Source organism: Gavialis gangeticus, unplaced genomic scaffold (genome assembly GCF_001723915.1).
Source record: "Gavialis gangeticus isolate Ggan-Ray unplaced genomic scaffold, GavGan_comp1, whole genome shotgun sequence".
Classification (NCBI taxonomy): Eukaryota; Metazoa; Chordata; order Crocodylia; family Gavialidae; genus Gavialis; species Gavialis gangeticus.
The window spans coordinates 16,636,326-16,652,454 of NW_017728992.1; the positions used below are offsets into that span (position 1 = coordinate 16,636,326).

General features: G+C 44.4%; 2 protein-coding genes and 1 long non-coding RNA gene across 4 annotated transcripts in view; 2 read left to right on the forward strand and 1 right to left on the reverse strand.

The window, feature by feature from the left end:
* The window catches only part of DAP (death associated protein), a 115,399-nt gene extending 113,991 nt beyond the window's left edge, over window positions 1–1,408 (reverse strand). Inside the window, exon 1 of the mRNA XM_019521136.1 lies at window positions 1,296–1,408. Coding sequence (XP_019376681.1) covers window positions 1,296–1,350 — 55 coding nt within the window. The 5' untranslated portion in view covers window positions 1,351–1,408. The remainder of the gene's footprint in view (window positions 1–1,295) is intronic.
* Window positions 989–3,755, forward strand: LOC109300493. Its single transcript, XR_002098249.1, has 2 exons — window positions 989–1,291; window positions 3,685–3,755. It is a non-coding gene; the product is annotated as an uncharacterized LOC109300493 (long non-coding RNA).
* Window positions 3,756–3,944: 189 nt separating this feature from the next.
* Window positions 3,945–8,278, forward strand: LOC109300473. Of its 2 annotated transcripts, XM_019521124.1 has the most exons (3): window positions 3,945–4,362; window positions 4,455–4,522; window positions 4,804–8,278. In XM_019521124.1, the coding sequence occupies exons 1-3, from the start codon at window positions 4,340–4,342 to the stop codon at window positions 5,106–5,108; spliced, it is 396 nt and encodes a 131-aa protein (XP_019376669.1). In that variant the 5' UTR covers window positions 3,945–4,339; the 3' UTR covers window positions 5,109–8,278. The 2 variants fall into 2 exon arrangements, with proteins under 2 accessions (XP_019376669.1, XP_019376660.1); XM_019521115.1 differs by having other exon boundaries at window positions 3,945–4,522.
* The last annotated feature ends 7,851 nt before the right edge of the window (window positions 8,279–16,129 follow it).

The following is a 16,129-nucleotide window of genomic DNA, read 5'->3' on the forward strand; positions in this document are numbered from 1 at the left end:
GCAAAGAAGAACCTGAAGGCAAACGCAATGGCAAGAAAGAAAACAACAGACCTGGTGTCTCTCCTTCAGGCCTATTTGTCACTTTGAGGGGCATGGCCCTGGGCCCACCAAGTAACCTGTTGGTCTCCCTCAGGTGGGGAGGTTACAAAAAAGATGACAAGTGATTACTGATGACAAATAATAAAAAAAACAGAGATGGGAGTGCCTGTCAGAGGTTCATAACAAGGATGCCAACCAAGCAGAGCACACTGGATAGTGCCCACTGGCCCTTAAATGAGTGTAACGAGCCAACGGACACTGCTCAGTGATACTCTGTCTGGCAATGGGATCACAGGTGAACTGTAAGCTCCCTTTTAGTACTGGGGGCCACTAGTGATGTGTTACTGGTTACTTGGCACAAATAATAATGAAAACAGGGGCAGGAGTGGAGATCAAAGGTTCCTAACAAGAGTGCCAACAGGTGGCACCCACCTGAGCACACATGACAGAACTCACCGGCCCTCAAGTGAGTCCAGGGAGCCAGAGGACACTTCTAAGTGATACTCTGGCCCGAGATGGAAACAAAGTCGGGCAGGGAATGCAGCCCCACAGTCCCGGGATCCTCCTTTCTGGTCAGAGACAGACCCGCTTGGCCAGGGCCAGGAAGAGGTTGACCAAAAGGTCCTGGGATGTGCTGGGGCCAGGCTGGGGAGTGTGTAAAGGAAGAAGTGAGGGGCAGTCTGTTCTCCGGGAAGGGAAGGCAGTGGGGCTCTCCGAAGGCCCTTTATCCTCTTCCCCCAGCAAAGAGAAAGTTCATGCGAGTCAGCACTTAACGGGGAAAGCAGAAGAGAAGGCAGGGCCTGGAACACAGAAAGCGGCCCCGCAGAGGTCGTAAGAGCGAGGTGAGGCGACGGGCCCCGGCCAGCCGCCACGTCCGCGCCGCGTGGCACCAGGGGCGGCCTCTCCGCAGCATGTGCGCGCCTCCCGCTCCCGCCCCGCGGCCCCGACCTGCAAACTTCTTCCGCGGTCGCGGCAAAACTTGGCCGAAGAAGAAAAATCAAAGCGGAGGGGGCGAAACCGGCAGATCCACCGCTGCCTGCATCCCCGGACCCGGCTGCCAGCAGGCCCCAACCCAGGATCGCGGGACCAGAGCTCGGGATCCCGCCATCCCCACCCCCGATCTCGCAAGAAGCAAAGTGCGGGCAGCCGGCGCCAAGCGGCCGGGAACAAAGCAGCCATGCAGGCACACGCGTGCACGCAGGCGAGAGCACCTCCCCCCGCGAGCGCCCCGCAGCCGGGGGAGCGGAGGCAGGTACCGGCGGGCGGGTGTCCAGCGCGCGTCTCAGCTTTCTCTTTGGGAGGCGAAGACATGTCTGCTGTGCAAAGCCACCCCCGCCGCCACGGCTGCAGCGCCCCGGCCCGGCTCCGCCTCGGCCCGGCCCCGCCCGCCGCTGCCCTGTCAACGTGGCCTGCGGCGGGTGCTCCGGGACCGCCCCCCATCACCGCAAGCCATCGGGGAGTCCCCTGGGCGGCACCTCAACGCCCACTGCCACTGCTGGCGTTTCCCGCCCGTCAGCCACCTCAGCCTCCAGTTCCCTCACTGCTGTTGGCCCCCCTCACAGCACCTCTGTCCCCAGCGTGGGCCACCCCCACTTCCTCCTCTCCCACCCAGTCACGCCAGTGATTCCGACCCTGGGACCTGAGACCCTCTCCAGGCCACCGCCAGGATTAGGACTGTTCCTCGGGGGGTCATCTAGTCCAGTGGTTCTCAACCTTTGGTACCTCATGTACCCCCTGCCAGTCAATGCGGCAAAAGCGAAACCAGAAGTCCCACCGTGGCACTTCCGGTTTTGCTGCCATGAGCAGCACTTTTTCCTCGCTGACCACAGCAAAGCAGCCTGTGCGGGGCCTCCCTCCCTGTCCCCCGGCACGCGGGCGCTGAGGAGTGAAAGCCCCGCGCACTGGACGCGGCGGGAGGGGCGGCACCTCGAGCTTCCAGCCTGAACAGGCAAAGACACCTCCAACCTGCCGGGCGGGGGGCAGGTCAAACTCGAAATGCAGCACCCACGTACCCCCGCCTATGTCTTGTGTACCCCTAGGGGTATGCATACCACAGGTTGAGAAACACTAATCTAGTCCAACCCCCTGCTCAAAGCCTTGGCTGGGATGATAGAGCTGCAGCTGGTCCTGCTTTGAGCAGGGGGTTGGACTAGATTAGTGGTTTGCCTACCACTCTCGGTAGGCAGACATCGGGTCAGTGGTACAGGTTAACGTTTACTATAATTGATATGACAAAAATGTGCTGGTGGTACCTCAGGTTGTATGATTTTAAATCAGTGGTGCGCAATCTGTCAGAGTTTGGGAACCGCTGGACTAGATGATGCCTTGAGGTTCCTTCTACCCCTGGGGGCTTTGTCAAAGGATGATAAGGCCAGAGATTGCAAAGAAGAATCCATAGCCTTAAAGGCATTTTGACCTGCTGTGGCCTTTCTGAGTTTCTTGCAGCACAAGAATTGCTCTAGACTTTTCCTGTAGTCAAAAAAAAAAAGAATAAGAAAACTAAGAGCTGGCATTTCTTAGGGGTTGCCTCCAACCATAAAAGGTTAAGAACCACTGTGTTAGACTTTAAGGTGTCACGTTGCCCTGCGTTTTGCCTCCACACTCACATGCAGAGAGTACTGAGGTTTAAGCTGGACTCCCAAAGATATTTAGGCACTTGATTACTCTGGTGTCCTATGTAAAGTCTGAAGCGGAGCAGGGAATCCAAACAAATCTTGCATGGGATTCCCCAACTCAGGGTTCCTTCTTTTCCAGGGACTTTCCCTGCCAAAGCAAAGTGGACACGAAGGCCAGGACCTGCCAGGCTCTGGGTGGGACATTCCAGTGAGATGCTTGGGTTGGATTTCTCCTGGCACCACTCCCTGGGAGGAACGAGTGAGGCAAGCTCGTGGAACAAGGGCTGGGCCCCTCCCTTGGCCCTGTGCCTCCTCCTCTCCCCTTCCCTCCTAACGTAAGCAGCTGCTGCTTGTGGCCCCTGGCTGTTTGCACACCCATCACTCGCCTGGACATGTAGGGCACATGCAGCCTGTGAGGGGCCCATGATGTGCTGTGCCAGCAGCCCCTGGCTGGCCCGGCCCTGGCATATGCGGGGCCATGTTGGATGTGGAGTGGAGGTGGGGGGTGTGTGGCTGAACACAGAGCAGCAGCAGCCACTGTGTGCAAGCTTCCCCTGTCCGTCCTGTGTCCAGCCAAGCAGGCGGTGCCTGCATGGCAGTGCGGGATGGTGCATAGCAGTGCTTTGTCCCCACCTGCCCAAGCATACCCCCTAGGGCCTTCTCAAGTACCCCCAGGGGTACACATACCCCTGGTTGACAACGCCTGCCCTAGCCCAAGGGTTGCCCAAGATGCCTGGACCAGGGCAGAAGGCCCATGCAAGCATGCAGCAGGCTTGTGAGCCTGATGCCCAGACCCCCAAAGCAGACACTGAGTATTCTAGAGAAGAGGCTGCCTTGTGCTGGACCCTGTGTGGGAAGAAGACATCTACAAGGGAGCAGAGGCACCGATGAGTGGTTTGAAATATGGATGTGGGGCTCTTAGGGGAATTGGTGGTGGGGGTTTTGTGGGGGATCCTGCTGGAGTAAGAATTACGTATGAACTTGTTAAACAGTGGCTAACTAGAGTTTTTCCTTTGAAATTGTTCTGCAGCTAGATTAAGCCTTTCTAATGACACCAGAAAAAGAGCACATCAGCAGACCTGTAACCCTGGTATCGGAAAAGAGAAACTGTTTTTGTGATGAACAGAGGCCCAGTGTTTCAGGAGAAGCTAATGATTCTTTGGCTTTTAGAAGACAGCAAGGAATAGAATGAACAGGTCCTGTTTTGAGTCAAGTACTTAAAAGCCTCATGAAAGCTCCTATGTGTGTTTGTTGTTATAGCAGACTGAAATATTGCTTGAGATATTATAGCATACTGAAATATTGCTTGAGAGACAGACTTTTGGAAGACTACATGGGCTGTCTCCTAACTGCACCAGGGCAAGGAAGCCATGAGTCTGTGAACTGGACATAAGGATATAAACGGGACAATTTGGGAACTTTATACTGAGCTGTATATGGAAAGTGTTTAAAATATTGTTATTGTGGGAATTATATGAATTGCCTGCACCTCACTGAGAAACATTTAAATGAGGGCATAGCGATTATAAATGCTGTTCATTTTGCTGAAGACCCAAATTTTGCTTTATATGGAGTGATCCATGAAGAGGATAAGCCTCTGGTACCCTACTCTGAACACTTAATTGGGACAAAAATGATAAATTCCTGCTCCAGGGAAAAGTTTAGCCAGGAAAACCACAATTACCATGTGCAATTTTACCACAGAAAGGTAAAAATTAATTTAAAATGGGTTATCTGTGACTGTGTTAATATAACTACATTAAGTCATAATATTGGTTGTAATCATTTGTCCCCAAACAGAAACCCTTCTCCCAAAAAGGAAAATCAGAACAAACGTGCACCTCCATGCCTTTACCCTGTAGTGAAAGGTACATTTTTAGAATCAAGCTTTTGAAAGTGTGTGTTCGTGCGTTTCTGTGTGTTCATTTTCTAAAATCAAGCTTTTGAAATGCTGGGTGTGCTTTGAGCATGTGCTCCTCCATGTCTACTAACATGTATTTTGGGGTGCGTGGTTGTGGGGTTTAATTTTGCTAAGGGCTTTTTAAAGCATGGGGTCTCTTTCAGACTTGTAGCATTTATAGGAAATTAAGCTTTCATTTTGTGGAAAGTGAATTCTTGATGCTGACATGTAAATTTTATATATCCTAAGTGATCTCACTCAATACCTCCAAAGAAGGAAGAGATGCTTCAGAGAATCAGTTCCTAGAAATGCCAGAGGGACAGGAACCAGATCAAAGCCCTCTAACAGCACTAACTCAAAACCACAGAAATGCTCATCCTAAGGATCAGAACCCTGAAGGTCAGGATGCTAAAAAGACAGAGCAGAAGGACATGGTGAAAAAACAGAAAAGACTACATGGTTCTTCAAAGGAAAACACACCACCAAACCCTGAGAGAACCATGTGTAAAACACAAGAATTCACTGTTTCAAAGCTGGTGCTTTGGGGCCTGTGAATAAGAAACTCAGGACTGGTTGCACACACAATTTAGAGAAGTCTCAGAAGGAGATTTTTCACCTGTTTTTGAAAGATGATTATTGTGAAAACAACAAGAGGGGATCTTTGGGCGGTGCAGGCAGATTTACACATTACAGAAAGAGTGTGCAGCATGATTTGAAAGACCATGATTATTGTGCCAACAAAAAGGGGGGATCTTTGGGGGTGTGGGCAGATATAGACATTGCAGACAGTGTATTCAGAGTGTTTTGAAGATCACGGTTATTGTTGGAGCAAAAGGTCAGATTTTAAATGGAGAGTTGGTGGTAAACTCAGGAGTAAGTAGCTTGTGAGACAAAAAGTCAGGGCCTGGTTAAAAATGACTTGTAAAAGCTAAATGTCTGTTGAGAACAAAAAGTGAGCCCCTAGTGATGGTGATTCACATGCCCCTCCTGAAACTGGAGTTGGAAAGTAAGGGTGGTGAATGTGATTCAGGGGACCCATTAGAGAATCCCTCAAGTGCTTCCCCTCCTGAGCCTCTGAAGTCAGAGAGTGAGGGTGGTGGATGTGATTCAGGGAGTCCCTCAAATGCTTCCCCTTTGCCCGAATTTATGGCATCAGAGAGTGGGGGTGGCGGATGTGATTCAAAGGACCCAATAGAGGATCTCTCAAATGCCCCACCTCCTCCTGAGCTAGTGGAGGATGTCTGGGCACACTTAGATATGATATGGGTGAGAAGGTGGGAGTGCTTGGAGGTTTAGAACAAGGTTTGCAGCTCGGAGGTATGCATGTCATACTATATTTCGACAGTGGCTTAAACTCCTGGACTTTTACCAAGGAGAAGAACAGAACAAAAACAATGTTTCAGTATAATGGAATCACCTTTCAGGAAGTGAATGAAGTTCAGAAGACTAGCAAATGAACATGCTGTTTTGTACAGCTTTCTTTTTCTCTTTTTGCAGTTCAAAAATATAGTAATATAGAATATGTTTATCTTATATAATTTAATACTGAGTAGTTTTCTCTCCATTTATTTGATTATACATCTTACGTCTGATGTTAGACTAGTGACAGGGTACATAGTTTGCAACAGGTTTCCCTTGAGAAAAGATCCTACTGATTTCTCTCTCCTCCATATATTCTTTTCCCTTTAATTAGCTCATGCAGATTTAAAAGGACATGATTTCCCTGACACGACATCAGTCATTTTCTGCAGTAAATAGTCACAGGGCAGTGTATCACACTGAATAGAGGACTTGATTCTGTTCCTGGCTTTGCCACTAGACTGTCAAGTAGTCCTGGGCAAGTCATTTTACTTCTCTATGCATCCACAACATAGGGAGGATAATACTAACCCCCTTTGTACAGCACTTTGAGCTTCATGGATGAAAAAGCAGTATAAGAGATATGTATTATTTCCTCCATTCCCAGAACTCTCCTTTTAGGAGTTTGCAAAGCTTATGTCCTCCTTTCAGGTGGGAGTATTTTTGTACTGTAATCTAGTTTGGCAACATAACAAGATGGAGATTCTGTCTTGTGAGCTGAATTGGAGACAGAATATATTGTGAGCAGCGATAGTTTTTAGTCCTCAATCTTGAGGAGCATACGACTCCCAGAAAAAATTGAGAAACATATCTCAAAAACAGTGGCAAAGGCACCTGGAAGGACTCTAATGGTGTTTTGGCCTAATGTAGGACCATTTCATGCTATTGATTTTTTAAGAACTATAGTTGAAATGTAGTGAAAATATTTTTCCCTGGCCAGCTATTTTCAGGCTAATGTTCTTTTGTAGACTTCCCAAGGATAATAGTGGAAACAGAGTTGCAGACTTAACCCTAGAAAAAACATTGCCTTCATAGTCCTGTGGAAGATATGTTAGTATAAAAGCACTCAGTATGAGAAAATCACATACACACACACAAATTTTTTGCAGTATTGAGTCAATGTTTAGTATTTCTGAGCCCAAGCTCACAAGGATTTGTACAGTGCTATGTCATTCAGGGGCAGATGAGCTCCGGCAGAGCCAACAGCCTTCCATACCTGGAGAGTAGATGGGCACCGCCAGGTCACTCTGCCTGAAGAATCACCAGTGATGCAAAGCAACTCAAGTAACCTCAGCCAAACAGGGTAGAGTGGAGGAGGGTTATTATAACACCAATGGTCGCAGCGGCCTCAGGACTGACTTGACGATGCCATTCAGTAGCTTCTATTTTGAAGACTTCTCCGTTTTAGATGGCTGTCACAAGTATGTTTTTTGTGGAGGTTGATGGAAATGTAGAATGCTTTACCTCCTGTGTGTCACACACAAGCAGTTACTAAGCACTCCCATTACAAATGTGTCAAGACCAAAGTGTGTATTTGCTATGTAGGATTCTGGTCCCAGTCTGACTGGAATCCATAGCAAATCCCTCTGACTTCAGTTGGTTCTGGGAAATTCTGTTTTCTCAGAGAGAACTCTTCTTGGTTCAGAAGGAACTTTAACTACATAAATGTGGTCTCTTGGTTTCATTTCACTGGGTTTTATTTCACAACCACCTGGCCTAACGTTAACTTGGGGAGGGGACAACCTATTGCTTTTATTAATTGCACTTGGTTGTTGTGGATCAGCACTTTTAAATCCCATATTAGTTGGGCCCACTTCTTTGTCTCAAAAGTTATGCATCTCTGGCCTAAAACATGTATAAACTGGTCAGAGGTCCCATAATTTAGGCACCTGCTATTGAGTGTATCAGTCTGAGCTTCATGCATCTTAGATGTAAGCCCACCATGTTCTAAAAAGTACTTTCTACTAAGGGGAACCATTATTTCAAGTCCATCATAGATGATTTAAGATTTCTGTTAACTTTGTTCCCTCCTTTATCAATCACAAAATTCAGGTCCTTGCTTTATGAATTATGTATTATTTTATCCCAAAGAATACTAGGTAGCAGTCAACAGTAAATTATATATTGTGCAGGGCTTACATTTATATCCAGCAAAGTCTTTGTTTAGAATAAACCTTCTGATTTTTAATATTGCAAACTTGTCTGGGGATGTAGTTTGGCTGCAAATATTGCCAGTAATTTTCCTTCTTTGCAGTGCTACTTTTTTTGTAAGAAGATATAACTGCTACAATGAGAAAATCCCTCTTGAACCTACTTCTGAATACCAGATTTCCCACTAATAAAGAACAAAGCCTAGTTTCTTCAACACTGTTATCCAGGTTTTCTTCAATGCTTTGTTAGAAGCTGAAGATACTTAAAGGCAAGTAGATTGGCCATTTATCATAGCTGAAAGGATACAGGGCTAAGACATCCTTCCCTATATGAATGTATCTTGTTATCTTTCTATTCCCAATTGTTCTCTAATATAAGGGTGAATGTCACATGAAGAAGGATAAAAATTCCTTAAACCGTGGAAATCTATAACCTTTCTGTAGGGAACTATAACTTCTTTGTAATAGTTTCAGGGTTTGTTTTGTTTACCTTTCTGCTTGCCTTACAGTATCACATTCGTTTTGAAAACTATACTTTCCAAATTCTTACTGGCAAGGAGCTAAATGTATACATTATATATACATTATATGTTCTTCTTCATTATATGTTCCCACACACAAATATTTGATTCCTTTTCCCATCTCTGTTTTCCAAGATCCAATTTATATTTTAACTGATCCAGGTTAATATGAACTATAATTTATATTTATTTTTAGGTTAATTCTAAATCATATCTATTTTCATCACTGAAGCTAATTCTATTTTGATTTTTCTCTGTTCTTTTAATACTCATCAAAATATACTGAAAGTTTAACTTTACCTCAACCAGTAATGTGCCAGCTTTCTTTCTTATTTTTATACTAAGGCAGTATTATTTTAATACCCTCCATTGGCTTCCAGTCAGTCTATCCTCTTTATACTGCCTTTAAAATGAAAATTCTCCATTACGTTTTTTATTAAAATCAGTTGTAAAGCTGTTGAAAATTTTTATCTGTCACCAATTCAATGAGTATTGCATTGACATTTTCATCTAGATATCTTCCCCCACGGTTCCACCTCCCTCTTTTCTAGAATGTGCAAAGGAAGCTAAGATACTTAAATATAATGGTGTAGTAGAGAACACCACAACATGTACACTGGTGCCTCGTTTCAGTAGTGAAGTGAAAGAAAGTGTACATGAGTGCAACTGGGTATTCCATTTGGGTTACAGTTAATCATATTCAGCCAGCACAGTAATAAGCTATCCAGTATTTTCAAAGGCTGCTCAAGAAAGAAGAATTAAAAGGTCAAAGACAGAGTGACTTTGATAAAAAAAAGTATGAAACATTGTGAGAGATTTGTCCTGTAACACAATCATCTCATGGCTGTATAAAGTACCATCTTATCTGAATTCTTGCAGGGAACATTTTTTCAATTGTCCTCTGTGGAAGAGTTTGGACTAACATCTCTATTTAATGTAGAAAGGCAGGGCAATCAGCTACTGAACACAGTGACAATGACCATTCCTAGACTAGAGGAATGCATAATTAATGTAGTCTCACTAATCTGATATCAAAGGGAAAGAAGTGCAAAAGCAAATATGCATATGATAAAGAATTGGACAACTGCAGTATACAATCTGATATACATAGTATGTTCCTTGCCTATGTACCCAAGATGAAAGAAAACGTAAATACCAAGTGGGAACAGGTTTGACTGGAAAATCGAAACAGTTGGTTTGGTCAGGAAAGGAACTAAGATGATGGGGAAAAGTGTATTTGAGCTTTGTTCAGAAAAAAAGAGGGAGTTCCAGCTGAAGACTGTCTACAAGGTTTTTGCTTAAGAGAGAAAAATCACTGCAGCTAAACTTAGCTATTAATAAAAGACACCAGTGTGTGGTATTTCTGCCATTTCTTTGGTATACCTTGCCTTTAGATATAGCTTAGGCAAATCCAAAGGGAATTATTCATTTTAGTTTATTATTTTCTGTAAGAATGCTTCTTTTTAATAAATCTTTCTTGACTAAACAGGATGTCCCTAAATATATAGTATAATTCTAAAGGTATCTTTCATTTTGACCCAAATGCTAGCATAGGGGAATCCATCTCTGGAGGGAGATACTGTAGGCCAAATTTCAAAATTAATGGAGTGCCTGTGCAATCCATATAGACAGTGGAAAGAAAAAGCAGGATTCAAAAGACAATAGAAACAAAAAATGGAAAACAGAAGCACTAATAGGGTGAGTTGTGGGTGAACACTATAGGCTGGAAGCGCTATAGGGTGAGTTGTGGCGTTTAGGTACTAGAGGAATTACAACAAGGTGGTATTACAATGAGGTTGGTATGAATTAAAATGAGGTTGGTGCAAATTACTGTTCGGGCTTAATCTGAAATTAATTGCAACAGGAGACACCAGGTACATGGAAATAAAAGTTCCAGACTTAAAGCATCATCTCCTCCTGTTTCTCTTCCAACAATAGACATAGGATTCAGTCACCAGAAATTGAAATGAAAAAAGGCATCCCACTCCCATGATCTGTGGAAGAGTTTAGGAATAATATAAAATGGAAACTTTCCTAGATATAACGTCCCTGAAGGTATGTGCAGATGTTTGCGGCACCAATCTACAATCTTACTTTAAACCACATGATCGAAGATCAGGAGCAGCTTGTGTACATGTTTGCCAGTGGGGGAACCATGCTGGAAACCTGACCCATGTAAACTGGAGTGGGGGAAAGGAGCAGGCAGGATTGAGAGGTCTAGCAGGTCTGCAGTGGGATTGATGGGTCTGAATGGGTTGGCAGAATTGGAAGATGTGGTAGGTCCACAGGGAGTTTGTCCATCCAGGAATGGTGGGGACAGGGGGCTAACTTGGTCAGGGTAGAGGGGATAGGAAAGCATAGCCCTGGGGCTGGGGCAAACAGCTCGGCTTTCCCAGCCCAGGGCTGTGTTCCAATCAGTAGATTAGGGTAACCTATTCCCAATCTAATTTAGTTCACTTTCTCAGGTGAACTAATTTAGATCAGGTTGGCCATTTTTTGCCTGATTTAACCTTCCTGAACATCTGGACAGACCAGCATTTAGATCAATCTAACTCTGATTAGGTTGACCTAAATGTAACATCTGCACATATCTTGATAGTATGGCTATCTTGCAGTCCAAGGCATGACTGTATGTCCTGTCAGGATATTCATGCTAGTTTGGGGACTGGAAGCCGTAGTCACAGCAGCACAGTAATCAGTATGGCCAATTACTAAAATATTTATAGAACTTTGTTTTTGCAGCCATGGTGAACTTTTTGTTGCTTTGGTTTTACTGCTATTGGCATCCAAGCTAGCTAAAGTCAGATAGGTAGACAGAAGCTGCAATCACACCTTTGATTGCAGGGTTATCTGCTGTTCAGGAAGTCAACAGGGGCACAACAACCCTGGTGATAACAAACCAGCCATTATACATACTTTTTTGAAGGCTGCTTTAAACTCACTCATTGAGTGAGTTTGCAGGTTTTGCAGTGATAAATTCTACTGTTGTAATCTAATTTCTGGTCCCCATTTGTCTCTGCACTCTGATTTGCCATGACAGGCAAGATGGAGGGTTTGAAAACAGGCCTATTCATATACTTGCTAAGGAAGTCATATGGCATGGTGTGGAGGCTGCAATGTAATAAGCAGTCAACAGGAATGGCTGAGCTTCCCTTTTCTTGCTAAGAGGGTGTAGCAGAAAGTCCCCTTTTGTACATTTCACTTCTGGACATGGATATAACAGAAGCCCCTTCTTGCCTGCCCCCCGCCCACCACATTTTGTGCATTTCTTTTCCTTCTAAGTATTGGCAAAGACCTAGCACACACATTGCATGGGTGTGGCAAGGCTCAGAGCAAGCCAGAAAGCTGAAGTGGTTTTCTGTAGGAGAAATCTAGAAACTACATTTACATATCAGTTAAGCTCAGTATCACTACAGAAAACAGAAGAACTAAAATATCCACTGCAAAGACTGTAAATATATCCTGGTGCTATTAATTCACTTACTGTCCCCAGTAACCTTTGATCCTCGCTACCTCACATTGTAATTTTACATATTTCTCACAGTGCATTTTTATATTTCATCTGTCTCATCTTTACCATGGCATTTTGTATTTTATATTTTATACTTTTAAAGTCTTAAGGAATGTACTTCCTGTAGAATGAAGTAACGCCTTGGACCATTGTTAAAACTGCATTGAAATTGTAATTGTAAAGTGATAAAATCTGTTATATTGGGCGGTCCCTTGTGTGAATGTGAGTGAATGATGATCATCAGTAGACAATAGCCTAGCCAAAGGAACTCCATCTTAAGTTAATCAAGGTACAAAACTGATTCCTGAAACTGAGCACCTACCCTATTGACTATTCCTGCAACCCTAAACAATACCACCCTTAATTAATCAAAATCACAAACTGACTCCCAAAACTGTACTACCAGCAGGCAAGACCCATGTGACTACCAGCTATCAGGTACTACTCAAGACCCACATGGGACAGCAACGTCTGGATTGGATAGCCAAGATAATGCTGGGATCACACAAGTCTGCCAGAAAGGGATAAAAGGCAGTGAAGTGTGACCCTCAGTGGCACTCTCTCATCCAGCACCCGACCTACCGAGACAGAAGGACAAACAGGTAACGCCCTTCTGGAGAAAACATTGTCTTGAAGGAAGCTGACCATCAACAGCAGACTCCAGGGCCTCAGATAAATAGATATACTGACAGCAGCGCTCTCACAATCACCACAGCAACTACTATACACTATACTACATGGGTTTGAATGAGTGCACATGCTAAGGTGATGAGTACCACCCATAACTCAAAGTTTGCATTTATGATTTTATTGGTAACTTCACAACCTGTCCAATAAACTAGAATTTATTATGAACCCATGAGTTGGTCCTTTGTAGCCAACAAGGGCATCAGCTCCTTGAAGCAGATTCTAAGTTATAACTTCTTTAAAAAGACTCTCATTTTGAATTTGTGTGTGTGTGTGTGTTTGTGTACGTACACACACACACACGCACACACACCACACTCAGTCACTGGTGATTTAGGAAGATTATCTCAAGAAACTTGCAATGAAACCTTTAAGCCACACCACACCATTCCATATTTTTGCATGTATTACACAATGTATTACACAATGGCTGAGAGATTTTTTTTTAATATTGTGGCAATAATCTCTTGCATCTTTCTGCCTCCAGCACCCTACTCCTTAGTTACCACAAGTCTCTGCATAGAGCTCAGGGGAATGTTTAAAAAAAAAACAACAAACCTCTCAGAATTACCTAGAATAGTTTTTCCTTATCAAGGTCACAAAGCTGAAGTCCACTCCTTTGAGCTTCCTTGTTCAGGAGCAATAGACAGTGATAGTATTGAATGTATACTAGTATGTCCTTGGGATACATTCACAGCTCTCCTGTAGACAGAGATCAAGGGGGCAATAATGAAATGAATTCTTACATATCCTTTTCTTGAGGCACATTCCAAATATTAGTGATATTTTTTTCAGATGGCAGTAGTCTTATGAAATATTTCTTACATATTTCTTACAACTTTCTGTAATAAGAGGTAGAATAATCTGGCTATACAGAGAACACCAGTGCTTTAAACAATGGCCCTATATACCATTGTTAAACAGTCCTCTTTTAACCTGAGGACTCAGTCAGTATTTTAGATTTTGTCAAGCTATCTCTGTTAGGAACAGAGACTGACAAGATGAGTTAGGTGAAAGCCTGGTTAGCTATAGTTCTACACAAAGTCATGTTTCCTTGCGCACACAGCAGGGACAAGCTCGTTTCATTGCCCAAAACTACAAGTCTGCTTTTTCAGTGATTACAGAACCAAAAAAAGAAAAACTCTGTTCTCAGTTCCTCTTAGGGCTATGCTCACACCTGCTTCTTTGTCTTTCTGCCTCTCGCATCCAGGCACATAGCTGCAACCAATCATCCCCAACTCCAGTATCTGTACTTACTCTCCAGTGAAACACTTCCAGTCACACACTTGGCTTCAGACTAGCCTTGCCATGTGACACCATGCCTTGGGTGGAAGCTTCCTATCGTTTCGGCTATATCTGAATAATTGGACATTTAATTGCTCCTTCCATTTTGCCTAAATGAAGAGGTCTTCACACACCCATCAACTTTTACCAGGTATGTGATTAATTTATAGATCAGAGATCCATAGCATAATGATTTGTTGGTTTTTCATTGTCTGGCTGGAATAATAGTTCTTCACTCTTGCTATATCCCACAAAGGTGGTGTACATAATGAATAATATATATAGGCTGACATTTTAATGGGTTGTGTCCTATAGCTCCAGCATTTGATCTGTCTATGCAACCAATATATGGAGCAAGAATCAGAAGTTTATTTTCCTTTCTGTGGAACTGCCTTTGCACTGTTACTTGTTTATGGCTGATTGGAATTTGGCTTTGACATTGACTGAAATGTAAGAAGAATGCTATGGAGAAAGTTGGGAAACTTAAGTGCAGTAAATCAACAGGCGTGGGTAGCATTCATCCCAGTTTTCTGAAGGAAATAAAATGTGACATGCCACTGCTGATGACAAAAATATTATCTTGTAAAGCCTTAACAGAAATTGGCTATGCTTTACCCACTCTACAAAGTTTTGCCTGCAAGCCTTGGGTGTATTTACACTCAAGACTCCTCCACAGAGGCAAGACCTCCATCATATACTGGATGACTTACAGCACCTCTGCTGCACAGAATAAAACTTCTCCAGCTCTTTGGAAGCTCAGGACCCTGTAAGCATTTCCATCCCTTTGGCCAGCTGCCTCAGCCCCTTCCACAGCTGGTGTCTTCTCAGAGTGCCTTTCAAACTGTGGCAGCAACATAGAAGGTAAGTGGAGCTGCATAGAGCCACTGGAAGTTCATGGATGCGTATGTGCAGTGATAGTTATGGTCTGCTGCTAAAATTTCCGGCAGTAGAGGAAGATGAATTTAGACAAGGCCTCACTAGTGGAAAGTTGTTCCTTGCCACACTTGCTCCCATTTAGGATGCTTCAATTTAGAACACTTTAATTTAGAATGACACACACAGCTTCCATTTTGAATGACTCTCTTGGTGTAAGAGAGCATTGGTGTAATTACAATGGAAAGTGTTGATGAAGTGGCTGACTTCCCAAGTTGGAAGAAAATGAATGCATAACAGTAATATATAGGAACACCATCCTTCAATGCAAATGTGACTGGTCAGTGGGACTGGAAGTCCTGCCCCACCACTCCGCCCCCCTTTCCCCTTATATGGTGTGACATCACAAACCCTACCCCAGTCATGTGTGTGACATCACAAATCCCACCCCATTCCCAGTCAAATGGTGTGTGACATCAGTAACTCCACCCCCCAGTCACATGGTGTGTGAAGTCAAAAACCCCACTCCTGCCTGCTCTCCAGCCACATGGTGTGTGACATCAGAAGGACACCCCATTCATCCCTGCAAGTCTACCCCTCATGCTGCAAGACCTGCCTTACACCACATGGTACAGTTATGACTTATCAAGCACCAGACTGCTCTGGCCCTCCAGGCACAGGTGTGGCCTATGGGATAGCAGTGAGGAGGGTGACACCTCTAACAACTCACCCCACCACCCCCGACAAATTGGTGGGGGTTTCAGAGACCTCAGACCTCCCTATGAATGGAGCCAAAACAACAGGAGCAAGTAGACGGTTGGGGCCTAACCTGCAAAGCCCACCAGATCTATCTGCTTTCCCAAGTGATCCCTCTGTTTGTCTGAGACCGTGCTAAGGCAAGCAGTGGCAGATATGGATTCTTACACAATGCCTGTAAGGCCCCTCACCACAACCACAAGACTTGTTAGATGGCCACATAGAAAGCATTACTGCAGAAATAGTTTTGAGGAGGAGGGCAACTCCCTAGCCCAAAGATTCTTTGAGATGCCTGATCCTGTTCAGGAAGCTCCAGTGAACAGGCAAATGGAGGAGGCCCAGGCCCCCAAACACATGTTGAGAATTTGGAAGAGGTTATCTTTGTGCTTGAGCCTGCATGAGAAGTAGAGGTCATCGCGGAAGAAGAGAGGCCA